At 37.3% G+C, this 17698-nt stretch overlaps 1 protein-coding gene across 2 annotated transcripts in view; it reads left to right on the top strand.

Annotated features, from left to right (window-relative positions):
- Positions 1-17698, top strand: part of LOC118820319 (collagen alpha-1(XXIII) chain) — a 139010-nt gene that overhangs the window by 76924 nt on the left and 44388 nt on the right. For both annotated transcript variants that reach the window (XM_036588613.1, XM_036588614.1), the window contains exon 3: positions 14595-14630. In XM_036588613.1, coding sequence (XP_036444506.1) covers positions 14595-14630 — 36 coding nt within the window. The remainder of the gene's footprint in view (positions 1-14594; positions 14631-17698) is intronic.

Below are 17698 nucleotides of genomic sequence, written 5' to 3'. Positions count from 1 at the left end.
CCTGCATTTTTATGTTGGTAATCTCTATCCTGGTATAATTCCAATGCTCAAAATGACCAGGTGACCCAGGCACTAGCTTGTTTTGCTTCTGGTGATTCTGCTGCAGCCTTCATATGATGCATTTTTTTGAACTGTCATGCTCTTTCATTGTCGTCTGTTGAGCAACATGCACTATGACTGAAAATCACTCCTCTAGCCTGCACCTCACGCTTCATGTTTTTTTTTACCCCTTTTCAGTATAAAATGCAGTAGCCATAAATCATTTTTGTAGGTATAGAAGCAAATCAGCATTTATAAAAGTGTTTTTATTGTGTTTAAGTGCTATTTTCTATTGCGGCAGGGGTACATGAGTTTTGATATGAAGCAGGCTGTAGCTGTGCCATCTATTTGATCTCAGCATGGCTGTCGTCGTGGAGAGGTGTGACTAGTTTTCACAGCAGGGAGGTCTCCCCCTCCCTTTTCACTCCCCATTGCTCGCTAGCAGCTCAACAGAGTCACAACATTGCACACACACAGAGTTAACAGTGTCCTAGTTAATCTGATAACAGAGTCACTGGGAAAATATTTTATTTCATAACATTAATCAATTGTCCATTTCTATTCCACCACCAAGGAGCCTGCAAGGGACTTTTCCACTGAGCAGCACAAAAATAAATACTTTATCAACAGCTGACCAATCAATATTGAGGACGCCTTCTCTCTAGTCACCAGCGAAGGAAAAGCTTTGATTCTTTCATTTTTGAACACTCAGAGCTGCATCGGCCTGACTTGGTTATAAATAAGATTAACATAATCTGAATGCGAAAAAATTAGTCTTTTAAGTCAATTTCAGAATGTTTATTGCTTATCTCAGTCTTTGGCATTCTCTCAAATTGCTGTCTCATGTTTACCTACTTGTCAGTCAAATGCATTAACTCGCTCCCTCCCATATCCTGCTTCTTTTTAAGCATGAGACGAGGCAGAACTCACATTCAAGAAGGCATTGTGTGAACTTACCCTTAATGATCCACATGATCACATTCAAATGTTCTTGAAGGCTTGAAGAACGGAATCACTTGTTTCTAAATAGTTAAAGTTTGTAAGCGATTAAAAGAGAGTTAATGTAAGGAACTGTTATCAACAAAGAGTAAGAAGGCTTTTCCCATATCTTTGCTGTTGGAATAAAGCCTTGTATCTCCACAATGGTAACTTTACAGAAGAAGAAGAAAAAACATCTTAACTTATAATGGAAATTTAAAAATTAATGTAAGAATGTACACATTGTAAAGGGCAGCTGGTGTATTCAAATTATGTTTAAGAAAAAGACAAAATTGAGATATAAGGTTTTGTCCTGACAGTGACAATATAATACATTTAGACTAAGAGATAATATATTGGATAATATGACTGCAAACCAGTGAAGGATTCGCTGGTAAAAGCTCTTTGGTTAAACTACATGTCAAAATTAGTTTAATAACTAGTTTAAACTAGATTTCTTGTCTGGCAAATTGACTTCTGTGTTAGTAATCTTCTGAGTGACTGGACAAAGTTGGACTTATTGATTAAATGTGCATTTTAAATGTAACCATTTGTTGTGCTCAACATGATTGCCAAGGAGCTGTCATTGAGAATTTACGCATAACTCCAAAAAGAGAAAATGCCATATACCCTCCACCAGCTAAATCTTCCTCCTTTTATTTGACATTGTGTTTTGAGTGTTCCAGCTTTAGAGCCAAGAAACTGCAAGCTGTCCTCGAGGTCATTATTCAATGCCATAAACTCAAAGTGGACAAAGTCACATCCTGGAATTCATGAGCCTAGAATGATTATTCTTCATGTGTACAAATACATACTATATCATGCATCCTTTTATGCAAAGAAAGTAATTATTGAGAAATGAAATCAAAATAAATACTTTACTCTTGCTGAAAACTTGGATTAGTTAAAATACTGCTCGTTCATTGGCCTGCTCAGTTCCCTGACTGTAGACTGGATAAATTCAAACATGCAGAACATAAATTATGCATTCAACCACATTAATGTAAAATTTCTCTTCATGTTTCTTCAGTTTGAAGGATTAAATTAATTATAAATACCAATAATAATTTCCTTAGCTTGTTTTCATTACAAGAATGTTAAATATAATTTTAATCAAGCTGTTCTGGTACAGGCAAGATGTGCTTTATTGAAAAGCATAATTGTTACCTTATTGGGCTTTAACTCAAGTAAACAGTTACATTTGCTTTCAAACAGCTCTTTGTATTTCGTGCTCTGAGAATCTGGTTGAACTCCGCCTTGGACGTTTGATCATGTTTGCTCACGTTTTCACTCCGAGGGGTCCGCAAATGCATCAGTGCAAAGCTACAGCTGGACTTGGTCTTGTTTCATGCAGTGATGCTTGGTGCAGTCTGCGCTACACGTGTGATTCATGCTGGAATGTTCACCCCTATCAGAGCTCCATAATCACCAAATCAGGTCCGCTCGCACCAGGAGCTGCTCATAAGCCTTTTCTTTGGCGTCTGCAGAGTTTCTTTGAAGTTAAGCTCTGGGGTGTCAAACCCAGACCGTCCCTCATCAGCTCAAATGAGTCGTTTATTCCAATTCAATTCCATCAATTCCTTATTCATGTCAAACAGAGTTTTCATGTGATTTCTTCTCCAAACATAATTGGTGCTGTAACAGAGATATATTGGGGTGTTTTTGTATCCAGGTTACATGATACAAAAACATAATTAACAGTAGACATTTTCCAGCAAGGAGTCATTGCAAGCATAGATTTACAGTAAATACTAAACTGCTGTGGAACATATTTTTGAATATAATACAGTCCTGCCTTAAGAGATTGACTAAACATACTATTTACTGCCATATAGACACTCTTTCAAACTAAAGCTACTCGATGGTTCTTGGCTTTTTGCCTGTCTACGGTTACCTAAATAGTGAACAGTCTGTGTGGTGAGTTGATTATCAACTGTTTTAGAGTTAGGTATAGAACTAGGATTAGGTGTTGGATTGAGGTTAGCCTATTTTCACAGCAGCCAGAAAACTAGTTGTTTTGGAGGTCCCTCAGTTGAACTGTAGTGTTTATAGAATAATTGGTATGATTTACAAGACCAGAACAGGCAAGCAAGCCATCATTTATACAAGTATTTTTATTGTGTTAAATGATATTTTTTATTGTGGCAGTTATACACAAACTCTGGTATGAAGAAAGCTGCAGTTGTGTTGCCTGTTGTATCTCAGCATGGCCATCTTTGTGGAGGAGTGTAAATTGTTTTCACAGTAGGCGGTTCTCAATCCTCTTGTTTCCCTCCACATTGCTCACTAGCAGCTCAACGTCACAACATGTTACACAGAAAGCCAACGCTGTTCTAGTTAATCTGGTAAAAGAGTTACTGGGATTTTTTATTTGATGATATTAACTAAAGATATCAGAGTTGATTTACATTCTACTGGTCGAATTGCCACTAGGGGGTCTGCAGAAAGAGGCTATGTCTAGGTTAGGTCTAGAGAGCTTGGTGAGTGTTAGGGAAAATATCAGCTTAATCATTGTCTACTGGTTTGTAAATGACTGTTAATAAGTGTAATAAGTAATATATCTTTATAAATACATTATAACATGGCAACTTTATAATAGGGTTCCAGCTTATGATTATTATTGTTCAAAAAAGTACATTTTAACCGTATTTTAATAAGCTAGATGTTCGGGTATGAATCACAGGCATTACCAAGGCCATTTCCAGCAAGTTTACGGAGGAGTCACTGCAGTCATACTCATACAGTAAATATAAACTGGTATGGAATATGTTTTGGATTATAAAGCCCTCCCTGCCTTCATAGATTTCTGGATCTATTATGATGTATATTGAAGGAAGCAACAAAAGCATCTTCTCACAGTGGAAAAGGATGGTTGCATACTCCTGTATGTCATTAAGATTTACTAGCAAATCGTGATTCAACAGAATGTGAGTCGTTCTCTCTGCCATACGCAAATAATTATGATAAGGTTATGCAGTACTGACTCGGGCCTTGCTCAACCCAACCGCCTCAGCCATTAAACAATGAGCAGCACATACTATACACTCAATTCCCCAAACTCTTCTCCACCTGGGGAGAGAATAGACCTTTTTGTTTAGTGTAGTTGGACATTCTGTCCTGCGGTCTTGTGTTTCTGCGCTTAACTAAGACAGTTATTGTAAAAGACAGGCAAGAAGAATGGTGCAGTTTTCGCTTGACCTTTTTCTGATGTGGCCAGCATGCGCTGCCTTCGCTCCAACATGTGCTCCACGAACAGTAAAAATAAATCAGGCTCTGGAATAAAGAATCAGGGCAGATGAAGCGGCGTGTGTGCATTAGGAGCAGCCTCAGCCAGCTGTGGCTGCTGCCAGGTGATCACGCGGGAGCCTTTCACCTAATCAATGGCGCTGTTTTCTTTTATTTGAACTGAGCTGATGTTCTTGCATTAGGAGGTTAAGAAAGCATTCAGAAAGTGCATAGTACTTAGTGACTGGAGTCATTGTTCTTAAAGAATAATACGTGGACAGTATCAAATTGAAATTGTAGCATTTTCCACTGCTTTCTATAGGAAAAAGCACCTGGAGATTTGTCCTCATGTTAAAGTCCAAGTAATGAAACAGCAACATCTCCATAAATGAGAAGAAAGAACTGATTTGATTTACACCGTGAGACCTGCCATTGGTGAAAATTCCTCTAAAGGTTTTCTCGTTATGCGTAAACGCCATCCATATCTTGTCTCCAATATTGAGCTCTTCCAACAAAAACAACAAGAAAAAACATAAATTAACCATTCCACCCTTTTTTGGGTTATCAGTTACTTTATTTTATTTTACAGGGCACCAAAAATGCCATACATGTCACATGTACTGTTTTTAAATTGAGCAAGTGGTCAATTGTCTTTTTGAATGCTGTAGAATGGCTGGAGACCCTCGTTACATAGCGTGATCTGAGGACACAGATGATATCTGATGCATATTTTACCTTTAGAAGTTGTAGTTTTCGCTGGTGGTAATAAAAGCATGTGTAATTTGAGATGAATTATTTCTCATTCATAGCTCTTTGAAACAAGTGGAACATTTTTATTGAAAGTTCAGATTCTAAATTTTAATCAAATTTTGCGTTTGGGTTTATAAGTAGAAGAGGAGATATTTATTTTGATTTGGATGAAAAGTTATTTTTATGCATACCATCTTTTACATTTTGTTTTGTCATTTCTTGAGATGTGAAGAAATGGGAAACACTCAGATGTTCAGACTTAAACCTGTTAATACAGAATGTAATTTAATGTAAATGTAATCCATTGCTTAACCCACTAATTAAAAGCATAATTATGTAATTACATATGAAATTACATGTAGCAAATCATAGTCACAAAGAGCAGGACACAATCTAACACATTTTGGTTTTTTTTATTAATTATTATTATTTGAGCAAGATTAATAACTTTTTATATATGCAACCTACACACAGGGTTAAAAATAGGCTGGAATGCACCTGAACCTCATTCCAGAACTTAAAATGAAGCTCAGATCTTGAAAATCTAGGTAATCATTTTCATAGGGAAACTGCATATAGTTGTTTTACTCCATTGTAAAGCGTGTGCATGAAGCAAAGTGTCAGTTTAACTCACTTCAGTTTTGCCCTACAGCCTGTTCAGTCTATGGAAAGTCACAAGCTTTTTTGTTTTCTAGTTCTCTTCAAATCATGGTGGAATTTATTTGCATATGTACTCTACTCAGTGTAATTAATATTATTTGATGATTTGTGTGATTATTACAGAAATTTTCAGTCAGTGGGCATAGTTTAACTTTTTACTCACTTTAATTTTACATTTTAGTTAATAAAACTTGTGCAGCATAATGACAGATACCCAGCTAGCTAGCCTGTGAATTTCATTCATTGCGAGTTAGGTATTTAAGGCTATGTTCAGAATGCCAGCCCAAATCTGATTTTTGGCACATGCAGATTGTATCCAGACTGATTATTGATAGTCTTACATTAAATATGTTTTTTACAAATCAGATCCAAACCACATTTGCAGGTTGTTGTAAATGTGATCCAAATCCGATTTTTACCGATATGTCTCAGTCTGGACACTGTGGCCGGTCAAATTGGATTTCAAAGTGTCTTTTGCGTCACAAGTTTGGAATTTTAAGGAGTTAAGGTGTATTTCAATGTGAAAAAGCACCAGACACAAGCATTTTAGGTGTTAAAAAAAAAAAAAATGCTGGAGTTCCAGTAAAACCCAGTCATTTCCACCCAGCCACTTCCACTCCAGTCTACACATCTCAGCTGAAAAAGAAGACATAAATGTTGTTTCGAGCTTCTACTTTTTGTGAAAAACGTAGCAAAAAAGCCTAGTGGGTATAAACACTAAGACTGACTCCATAGGCAGGGTTAATTGTAACAGACTAACATGCTAGTTGTTTGCAATAAAACACTGCAAAGGACAATTAATTTAGTGTTATTTGAACCAGAAGGCCAGATGTATTACAGCACCAAGAGGCTGATTAAATATAATAGGCCTGAATTCTGTGGCTAATATACAACTCAGTAACTGACAATACTTACAATGAATATTCACTTTTATGGTGCAAAAAACAGTCTTCAGGATGAATCTTAAGAAATAGGTGAAAATTATCTAATAACTGTCCCCTAATACATAATTCTCCCTTAATAACTGTTGGTTAACTGTTGGTTTACAACAACGGTTTTGAGAAGACAATGGCTTTAATTACTGATTGCTATAGAAAGACTTTAACTGTTGTTCAGGCCATCATTATAAACATCAGTACCTCCTGAAACCATAAATGTTTGACTTCCTCCCAAAGAAATACACTTACACTATTAAAGCAGCAACATCTGACATATCTATTACAGAAACCTATCTATTATATTTCATGTATTTTTCTATGAAAGCCCAGGTTTTGTTTATTTGCTTTCTTTAATTGGCTGTAATGAGTAACACCCATTAATGAAATTCTGGCAAACAAATCAAAACGTCCCACCCCACCCAACACATTTATTTGATGTTTGTGTGTTCCAGTATTACTCACTTATTTTCACTATCGTTTTTCTTGCTTTTTGCACTTATCACCAGTGTTTTCATCTTAACGTTAATTTGGCATTTGGGTGTGAAAAACAACAACCATGGCCCAAAGGGAGGGAAAAAAACCCTTCCTGTGTTGGCCATTTGATCTATTAGTTTATGTTTGCCATGCTCTGCAGCAGCGAGCTGGTATCGTAAGATGTGGATAAGTGGCCTTAATCGGAGTCTGGACTGAATTTGATCCCGGGTGGGTGGGGAACACCAGGCCCATTTATTGCTTTTTCCTCCCTTTTTTCACACCCTTTGTGCCAAATAGGCCTTTTCTCTGGTGTAACAAATTAAACCTCTTAACATGTAACACCTGTTCAATTAATGCCTGCGGAATTCATCATAACACCAAAACCCCCCCATTAATTATGTCTGCGACTTCGCTCTTAATACAACACTGATGGAGGGCCCAAGCCCTTTCCAAGCACCTGACAACACTTTGCAATTGAAGTCTTAAGGTATTAATTAAAGCTAAATCTTTTTGAAAGCTGACTGTAAGTGTTATCTTGTGTTTGTGCCTTTCATCCCTCAAAGTTATTTAGGGGAAATGAGTTCTACCTGCATGCTGGATCTCATTAATCAGTCATATCTCCAAATTTAGTCAGTGTGTTAAAGTAAAGGTAATAGTTATATGATTTGTGCATTTTATGTTATTTTACTAGTAATGATGAGCATTCTTAAAGCCATTGCACACCAGCAATATATTTGTGTGATTTATTGGGACAGCAGTAATTAAATTTGATCCATGTATAACTGATGATGTCAATTTTTCCAACCGTAAAAATGGCATATTATTTTATTTGCCCTCTGTTCAAAACCTTTGCCAGTGACATGAACTGTCTGACCAATCATGGTCATCTCTGCCTTTGGCATGGCAACAACCATAATGACGAATTGGCTGTGTACCAGCAACTAGAACTTTTTTACAATCATGAAAAGGATCAGAATCTCCAAACACAGAGTTATAGCCTGTGTAGGAGCACTCAGTGTTTGAGCTTCTGAATGAAGTGTTGAAGTTCTTCACGCTACTTTCCCTTTTTTTAAAATGGAAAGTAGCAAAGTGTCACTGTTTTCTCGTTCTCTGAGGAGCAAAAGATCTCGTATTCGTACTTTAAGTCATGCAGCCTGTTTGTTTTGTGCTTCATCTCGTGTGGAGCTACATCTCCAAAATCAGTTCAAACTGAGTTACAGAGATCTGAGCTGTGAGTGAAAGAGTTTTAGCTCCTGAATGAGGGGGACAAACTCTCCGTTCTCCTTTTGCTTTTCTAAAGTGGAAAGCATTCTGCACAATGTCACAGTGTGTCTGATTTGTGGGAATTAAAGGATACCTTATTGATGTATATTCTGCCCATTTTTTGGTCTGCCAATTATTTAGTCACTTTGCACTTAGCAGTATTTCAGAAGCCCAAGAAGCAGGTACTTATCCAATGTTTTATTTAGAGGTCCTTATGTCACTATTTATTGATGCATTCTTGCTGAATTAGAATTCCAATCTTGTCCATTTGGTCATGGCATGTTTGTGAAATGTTTGTGAAACCGAGTGAAAACAGAGTAATTTAGTAATTTAGTGTTGGTACTGATGTATGGATGACATACAGTGCTGTAAAAAGGCTTCAAGGTTTCCTCTCTTCTTTCAGAAATGTTGCAGATGTTTTTAAATGGTACATCAGCTTGATAAAATCAGAAATTAGTGCTAACTTTCAAACACCTCAATTCAGCCAAAGATGATTTTAAACTTATTTTAACTTAAATCAGTCTCATGTGTTGCAAGAAGGAAATATGGACAACAGATATTATTGCGTAAAGAAGTGCCCTCAGCATTTGTGCTGTGCCTTTTCCAGCCTGATTTGTGCGTATTAGGATAATTTCATTTCAGGGTAGGAACAACCGGTTCTGCATTATGTTGTTTAAAAGGCATGCTTATTGCACACAGTTGTTTGGCTAGATGGAAAGAGGCCTCACTTCATCACTTACCAACAGCCCTTGGTCTGTTTGACCAAAGACACTCTACTGTTGAAAGTGAAACCATAAGGAGAGGCAGGAGAGCCTTACTCATGAAATGGATGAACTGAAAGATCACTTTAAAGCCTTATTATTCAGTTATTAAGTTGGCTTTTCTTCTTCCTGAACTTGTAGTGAGAACTAAACATGCTGGACTCAAGTTTTTTATCAGTGCTGTGTTCACCACAAGCTAGAACCACAAGACTCTGCAGGATTGTACAGCCTATACTCGAAGAGGTTATTAGCCCTTTTTCACCCTGTTCCTAAAAGGTCTGGACCCAGACAGGACCACCACAGAGCAGGTTTTATTTGGATGGTGGATCATTCACAGCACTGCAGTAACACTGACTTGGTTTAGTGTGTTAGTGTGTGTTGCACTGGTATGAGTGGATCAGACAAAGCGGTGCTGCTCCACTCACTGTCCACTCCATTAGACACTCCTACCTTGTTGATCCACCTTATAGATCTAAAATCAGATACAGTAGCTCGTCTTTTGCTGCACAGTTTGTGTTGGTCATCCTCTAGTCCTTCAGTCCATCAGTGGTCACAGGACGCTGCCCACAGGACAGTGTTGGCTGGATATTTTTGGTTGGTGGACTATTCTCAGTCCAGCAGTGACACTGAGGTGTTTAAAAACTCCAGCAGTACTGCTGTGTCTGATCCACTCAGACCAGCACAACACACACTAACATTATATTGGTGTAAAAGATAATGTCAATATCTCTACCTCTTTTTCCACTACTGCCAGTATACACTCTGTAGACAAATATCTTTGGACACTCCTCTTATATCACTATCATACAAGTATGCTAGGAACAGCCTAGCAACACCTTTGCAACCACCTTAACAACCACCTGGGATAGCAACAGCCTAGCAACACCTTAGCAACTGCCTACTAACCACAAAGCAGTGTGCTAACAACATCCTGTAATACCATAGCAACCTCTTTATCAAAAACAATTGACAGTATTCTGCAACTGCTTTAACTTCTTAAACATTATTAACTGCCTTTGCTAAGCCAACTTAAAGTAATAAGTTCACTTAAATAACTTAAAGTATGTTCACCAACTTTCCTTTTCTAGTTAATCTTAAGGCTTATTATTTGGTAACAGTTACATACTGTTCTGTAGCTACTATGAACTAATTTGTAAATAATGATGAAAAAATGGCTGGATCCCAAAAAACGAATTAATAGAGTTCAACCTATATAAGTTATTACTTTTTTGCCATACTATTCATGTGTAATTACTTAATTACATATTTAATTACATGGTGATTACCTTAATTCCATTTACATACATTACGTTCCAATTACATTTTGTACCCACAGGCTCAAATCTGCACTTCTGACTCTCTTTTCCCATTTGTCTCGATATGGCCGATGAGATAACTGTGACTTCTAACGGTCAAAGGATTAAAGGTTGTATGTAAGTTCTTAGCACATCTTTTCAGGGAGATGGACATGGTCACACACGGTATATTTGCACACTGTATCTTTGCTGAAGGTGATTCATCTTGAGTGTGGTGGAAGTCTGTGCTCTCTTGAACTTGTAAGAACTAAAGGTGCTGGACGCAGGCTTGTTTTCAGTTATGTGGACTGTGTCCACCACGGATGCTTGTTTCTGTCTCAGTGTGTTGGGTAATAGGGCAGACTGCTGTCCATGTGGTCACTGATGATACAGGGCACTGAGGTAAGAAGTGGACGCACTCTTTGAGTAAGGAATAAGCAACAAGGAATTCAGCAAGTCCTCACAAGGCACCACTTATGACTCTTGATATTATCCACGTTTATTTAGAGTGCTTGACCTTTTCAGTTCTAGACTTATTATTATAGCTTTTAAACTGAAGGCTTATTATCTAGTAACTACTCTACATTATTCCGTAAGTACACTCATAAGAACGGCTTCTTAAATGGGTCTTGGCTTGAACAAGTCGTTTATGGTTTAAAATTGTTATGAAACCTTAAAACTCGTAAAAACAGAGGTTCCTAAATGGATCTTGGCCTGGATGTATGCTTTTAAAAGTGTAATGTAAACATAATACAACAATTTTCAACCAGGTTTTTTTCTTACACACTTAAAACGGTGGTTCTTCCCTTAATAAAGGAAATGGTTCTATTTAGAACCATGAGTGCTATATAGACCCATTCCCATGCTTAATGGTTCTTTGCATGGTGAAATGGTTCTTCAGATTCACAGAGAATGTGTTGTGTATGGTTCCATATTGAACCTTTTTGAAAATGGTTCTATGAAGCACTAAAAAGGGTTCTGCTATTGTTAAGATGTCAAACCTGTAACAATAGAAAAATCCTTTTTGCCATTTTCAAAAAGGTTCTATTTAGAAACATTTATAACAAATTCTTTCTCAATCTGAAGAACCATTTCACCATGCATAGAAATGGTTCTATCTAGAACTCATAGTTATAAATAGGGCAATTTTTTATACCAAAGAACCCTTGAAGAATCATCTTTGTAAGTGTGTAGAACCACATGTCCAAGCTAAGAAACACTGCTATAGAAATTGGTATATAACCTTTACATTATGCTTTTATAAACAAATATTCCTAAATGGTTCTGGGCTTGCATGTGTAGTTCTACTCTCAGAACCCTTTAATTGGTACATTGTTTGGAAGTTCTTCAAATTTTTAAATGATTCTTTACGATCTCATTTATAAAAGTAGTTTAAAAAAAACACAGAGTGAGTGTTCTATGGTGCTGCCCCAAAGAACCCTTTTTGGCACCCTTATTTCCAAGAATATGGAGGTACTTTGAAAAGGCTCTTCACACTCGCACATCTCATTTACAAAAATGGTCCACCGGAACATTTGAAAGGTTTGAACCATTTGAACCGTCCATTGAAAGGTTCTTTAGGGAACCAAAAATGCTTCTGCTAAAGCTTTGCTCTGAAGAACCCTTTTTGGTACTGTTACATTTAAGAGTGTACTATGAAACTAATATATAAGTTATGTAGTTATAAGAGAGAGGAGGGAACACCAGGATCTGCTGATGGGCTCTTAGAGTTTAAAAGGTTAATAGACTTATAATAGACAGTTCTGAATTTTGCCTGGAAATAGTCACATAATCATATCGTGCAGGGTTTAAAATTAGAACCTGAATTTCAGTGTACTATCAGCTCAGTAGTTTCATCCTAAAATAAATCTTAAAATGGAATTTTATTAATTATTTTTAAAAATCTGCATAATTAAATGGATAAGATGTAAACAAAGTCCTTCAGAGTGGTTTGGTGTGAAAAGCTTTGTTCTAGATAAACTTACAGAGTCAGAATTGATCACAGTGGTGGTGATAGGAACCAGACATCAGAAGAGTCCAATCTTACAGAAGTTTATGATATGAAATGGTTATGAATATACAGCCTCATGTGTGAGACATTGTTTTATAATTGTTTTGAGAAGGTTTCAGCCTGATGTTCTAAGCCAAAAGAAACATATTTTTCTGATATACCACTACTATACCATGATCAGCATTGCATATAAAAACTCAGAAGACACATGTGGGTTCACTGATAGTTTTGAATAGCAAACAAAATGGCTTGTAGACATGACAACCCATGGTTCCCATCACCAACATTGTAAAGAAATATCAATATGTTTCTCTACAATTAACTATTTCACCTCAAACCACTTTAAAGAAGTTTGTTTAAATCTCAGTCTCTCATTCATTGGAATTCTCCTTTAACTATCTACACCTTTGACTTCCTTCTTAGTCTTTTATAAGTCATACTGCCTGTATACATTGAGAACATACTGTACAGAACACATGTCTGCTCAGTTTAGCCTGACTGGCAGCTCTCAGTACTCCATACCCTCTCTGATCCGGCTCAGTCAGTTTGCGGTCAGCAGGGTGAGTGCTGGTGTGGATGGCTGTGTTTGTTTGGCTGAGCTCATATGATGTCATTCTTGGCTCCTGTGGGGCTGCAGATGGAGGACAGTGTGAACGGGTTTCACTGGATTTCCTTGTAGCTGTTAGAAGGATCCTTTTCCCAGCACTTTAATCTGCACTGAGGACACTTCTCAGGAAGCTCTCCCAAGTGTAATCAGCCAGCGTGGACCTGGATGTGCCATTTTTCTCACACGCTAGGGTGTGTCAGGGCCACTGAGTAGACATAGTGGACACAGCAGTTACACATGGCACAGCGTTAGCCCCTGTTATCAATTTAGAGCTGCTTATGTAAGTCCAGTTTGGTTTGTCAGAAAAATGCATTGTGAAATCTTCCAGAGGGTGGTGACTGAACTGCATTTTGGAATGATAATAGTGTTCAATAAGTATGTGCTTTTTTGGCATTAATCAGCCAAAAATGTAAAGTATTTTAGCTATAGAAACTTTTGTAATAATAAAAAGTACCAAATTAACTGATTTAAACAAAATTTCTATGATCCACTGAACAGTTTCCTAAAGACTCATAAGCCAACCGATTTGAATCATGGAGAAATTCATGCTTTGAGTCATTTTCTAAAGAATCATAATTGAGTCATGGTGATTCATTTAGTTGTTTTAGAAAAAAAATCATAATTGTGTCAAATCATTGTAAAATTTAAGATTTGTGATGCTTTGAATAATTTCCTAAGGAATCATAATCAAATACAGTCATGGTGAAATTTAAGGTTCACATAACTACAGGGACTTCAATGCAAACTGGCTGAGCTATTCTTAGATTATAGAAGTGTGCAGTAAAATTTGGGCCCTGGTCATTTCAGGGGTTAACAAATTATACTCAAATTCAATCAGTGTGAAATTTAAGATTCATTATGCTGAATCGTTTCCTAAGGAATCATAATTGAATTCAATCATTGTCCAAAAGAATCATAGTCAAATTGAATCATGGTGAAATTTAAGATTCATTATATTTTGAATCGTTTCTTAGAGAATCATACTCCAGTTGAATGATGGTGAAATTCAAGATTCATTATACTTTGAATCGTTTCCTAAAGAATCACACTCCAGTAGAATCATGGTGAAATTTAAGATTCATCATGCTTTGCACTGTAACTGAATCTATTTGTTATGTTGTCAGAGATTTATATGCCTGCTAGCAGCTCATTAGAAGCCTGCCATGCAGCAGATCTGATATGATGTGTGGTTTATTTGTAGCCTCAGACGAATTCCTAAGCCTCTGAAATGTACCGTTTAGCTTAAGGGATGTAGGTGTGGTTACTACAGCAATAATAGGTCAGTGAGGTATTACAGAGCACAGCTGTATTTGTTTCATTCTCAGGGCTCAAGAAAAAAAGCAATGAAGGAATGTGTACATCCCCTACAGCTGCAACAGATTTTATAAAAGAACTGTATTAAAGCACCTGAATGATAAGACATACATTTCCTTCCTACAGTGCTTATTTATCAGAAGCACTCTCAAAGGCCTGCACGCGACCAACCATAACATTTAAGATATATTTTAAAAATTGTGGATAATAGTGGCCTATTTCCTGCTCTCCAGGCCACGGATTGGTAATAAATTTCTCTCTATCTGTTTCTCTTCGCAGGACCGCCAGGAAGGCGGGGCAAGAAAGGCAATCCTGGTGAGTATCCATTTCCTTTCTCCACCATGAACCCAATTAATCCGTCTATTAATGCGAGGAAAAGGCAAACAGATTTTCTGCATTGACATTCATTGTGTACGGCTCAATGTGGAGGCTGACATTGAACAGCTGTGAGTTAATGACTTTTTCAGTCATTACCACTCATTCATCCACATACATTTAGAGGAAGAATTATACACAATTCCTTGTTTGAAAGATACCTACAAAAAGACTTATACTAAAGGATCCTTGAGTGATTTCAGCTGTGTTCCAAACTTCTTCCATGTAACGTCTCCCCTTTCTTGACCTGTCGGTGATGTGAAGGATGTTCAATGTTCTCTTAGGTGTTCCAGTCTCTTTTCCGTCATGTGTTTTTAGTCATGTTTAGTTTTGTATGTCTTTGATGCAGCACTGAACAGATGGAAATGCCCACGTCTGTAATGTGGTTTTGGAAAATCTTCCTGTGGCTACGCTAACATTTCTATTGTCTCTATGGGGTCAATATGAGGTTCTAGCAAATTCCCCAAGCATGCTGTTTGCTTTAGTGGCGTTCACTTAACCTTGAGAACCAGAAGTTGCTTCCATTTTGTCAGTGCTATGGTATCTATGACAATGAAGAATTTTGAAGCATTCATGAGCATGCTGCGGCAAACCAGTAGCGTGTTATCCAGAGACAACTTAACATACTTCATTTTCCTATTGTTGGTTATTAACAGTCAGACACTGCCTTACTGTAGTAATGGTTGCGGCTTAGTTTCTTTCCACTGCCTAATAAGATCTTCAGTCATTTTAGAAATTGTCTCACCTTTGAACCAAATTGGCCTTTACTTTCCACTAAATAAGATCGGCTCCCACATTCGGTCCTGAGAAGCCCATGTTCTGAATATTGCTTTTAATAATGATGGTTTAATAATGATCACTGATATACACCAAGCGATGAAAAAGTGGCCTCTATGAGAAGTTTATCCGTGTTTCTAGGTCCCCCTCTGCATAACACAGGCATACGGATTAAATAACATTCATAAACCAATACTTGAGTATAAGAACAGCTTAGGCCATCAATCAAGTTGGGAACAATGCCTCATAACTATAGTGCTATAAATGGAACAGGTGTGCTTCACTTTAGTTTTAGGCCCCTTATATCAATGCAATGTCATTTATTTCATAAAATCCTGCAGTCTTATGTCATCTTGCAATTATTTGTACTCTCCACAGACCACTGTATTTTTTGCTTCTCCACACATCTCCCAACATTGTTCCACAAGTTCTCAATAGGACATTTAAATCTGACTGTGTTGGCCACGTCATCGTCTTGACAAGCAGTGGAATCTTGCATTGTCTTGTTTGGAATATCCAGTCATTTTTTGTGGTTTGCCTGCTTAAGAGAACCCTTCAAACACATCAAACGCATTTGCATCAAATGACTTATGTGCATCTGAGCAATTCTTTTTGACCTCCAGTGTAATTACCATGCCATCTATGAGTGTGGTAGAGCAGAGAAAACCAAAACCACCCAGAAAAAACACAAAAATATGCAGAACATGGGTTCCCCACAATTAGGGACCCCTGATACTGAAGGTTTTAGACCCAGTCTGGATAATCTCTGAATGATGAATGCAAACCAAAGACAAAAATCCTGGTCTTCCACAAAGGTCATATACTTCACTATTTCATTTTTGAGATAAGCTTCAAAATTTGGCAGGACACTCGCATCTGACTGGCTCAGTTTTTATACCTCCATTAAGAGTATCAGATCAAAGTGCACTCCATTATTATCACTCGGCTTGCCAGACAGTAGCTCTTCTTTCCATATCTTGGTTCCAAATGTACCGTGTTTCATCTCACTGCTGATTCATTTGAGGGTGAATAGTGGTTCTACTAAATCACTGGCCTGTTATAGTTGCTGTCAGCCCTCTTATGTGGTGGTCCACTGTATATTAAGTGTGGACTGTTGGTGCTGTCAGGCCCTGATCCACTACACTCATCTTCATGCTTAGCACTTACATTCGTAGGTACAGTACAGACAGAAGTGAGCAGTTTACTCAGTTACATTTACTCAGTTACATGAGATCATTTATGCTGGATTTGCTTAGTATTTCTGAATAATAATACTTTTATTTCTACTCAATATTATTTGTGTGGAAAGTAATCTATGTTGTACTTAATTTAGCAAGCAATTACTTGTTTGTGTTTGATTTCATTATGCTCTATTGGGTCTGCTTTGCTGCTACTCACTTTCATTTCTTAAGCTTTAGCATTTTATTCTAAACCATGCAGATCTCAAACAGAAAACAATAGTGTCTAAATGTCTCCTACTTTTATGCTGATAGACAGGGGCATAGCACAGTGTGTCCAGACTCCCCCCAAAAAATCAAGAAACGAAAAACAGCTAAAAATCAATCAGTTAAGTTGTGCTTTCACAGAGGCAGATCACGGCTCACTGAGTGGGTGTGGCTACATTTTCAGAAGACCCACCCACCCATGAAAATGGGCCAAAAGTCACAAGCAAAAGAAAGTTTTAGAAGTAAAAAAAGTGATTCCAGTTGCAAAAAATGAAAAATTCCAGCAAAACTAACAAAATTACTAATATATTTATATCAGATTGAGTGAAAATGATTAGCAATCTTAACTTGTCAAATCACCATCAAAGCATTTAAATGGTTCTTTAAGCATTTGTTCAAAGTTCTATATACACTATAACCATTGCCTTTACTAAAGAACCCTTGAAGAACTTCTTTTAGGGGTGTAGGGTACTTGAGTCATTGTTTCAACAAAGTAATGAGACTGTACTGGCCTACTATCATAGAGTATGGGTCTCTGCTCTTCCACCGCCCTCTGAGTGTATGACATCTGCATTTCCCAACTCTGCATATTTTAATGTGTTTCCTGCTCTAATATCTTGATTCCACTAATAAGCTAATTAACGAGCTCTTACTAGGTTGCAGTGGGTGTGTTAGAGCAGGGAAAACAATAAAACATGCAGAGCAGGGGTACTGCAGAACTCCAGGTCTGAGAATGACTGTAGTGCAGGGCCTGCCACACCAAATACAACAGCTCATAACTCTGTT

This window comes from Colossoma macropomum, unplaced genomic scaffold (assembly GCF_904425465.1).
Source record: "Colossoma macropomum unplaced genomic scaffold, Colossoma_macropomum, whole genome shotgun sequence".
Classification (NCBI taxonomy): Eukaryota; Metazoa; Chordata; class Actinopteri; order Characiformes; family Serrasalmidae; genus Colossoma; species Colossoma macropomum.
The sequence above is the reverse complement of the archived record's forward strand: the minus strand, read 5'-3'. Positions and strand labels throughout refer to the sequence as shown.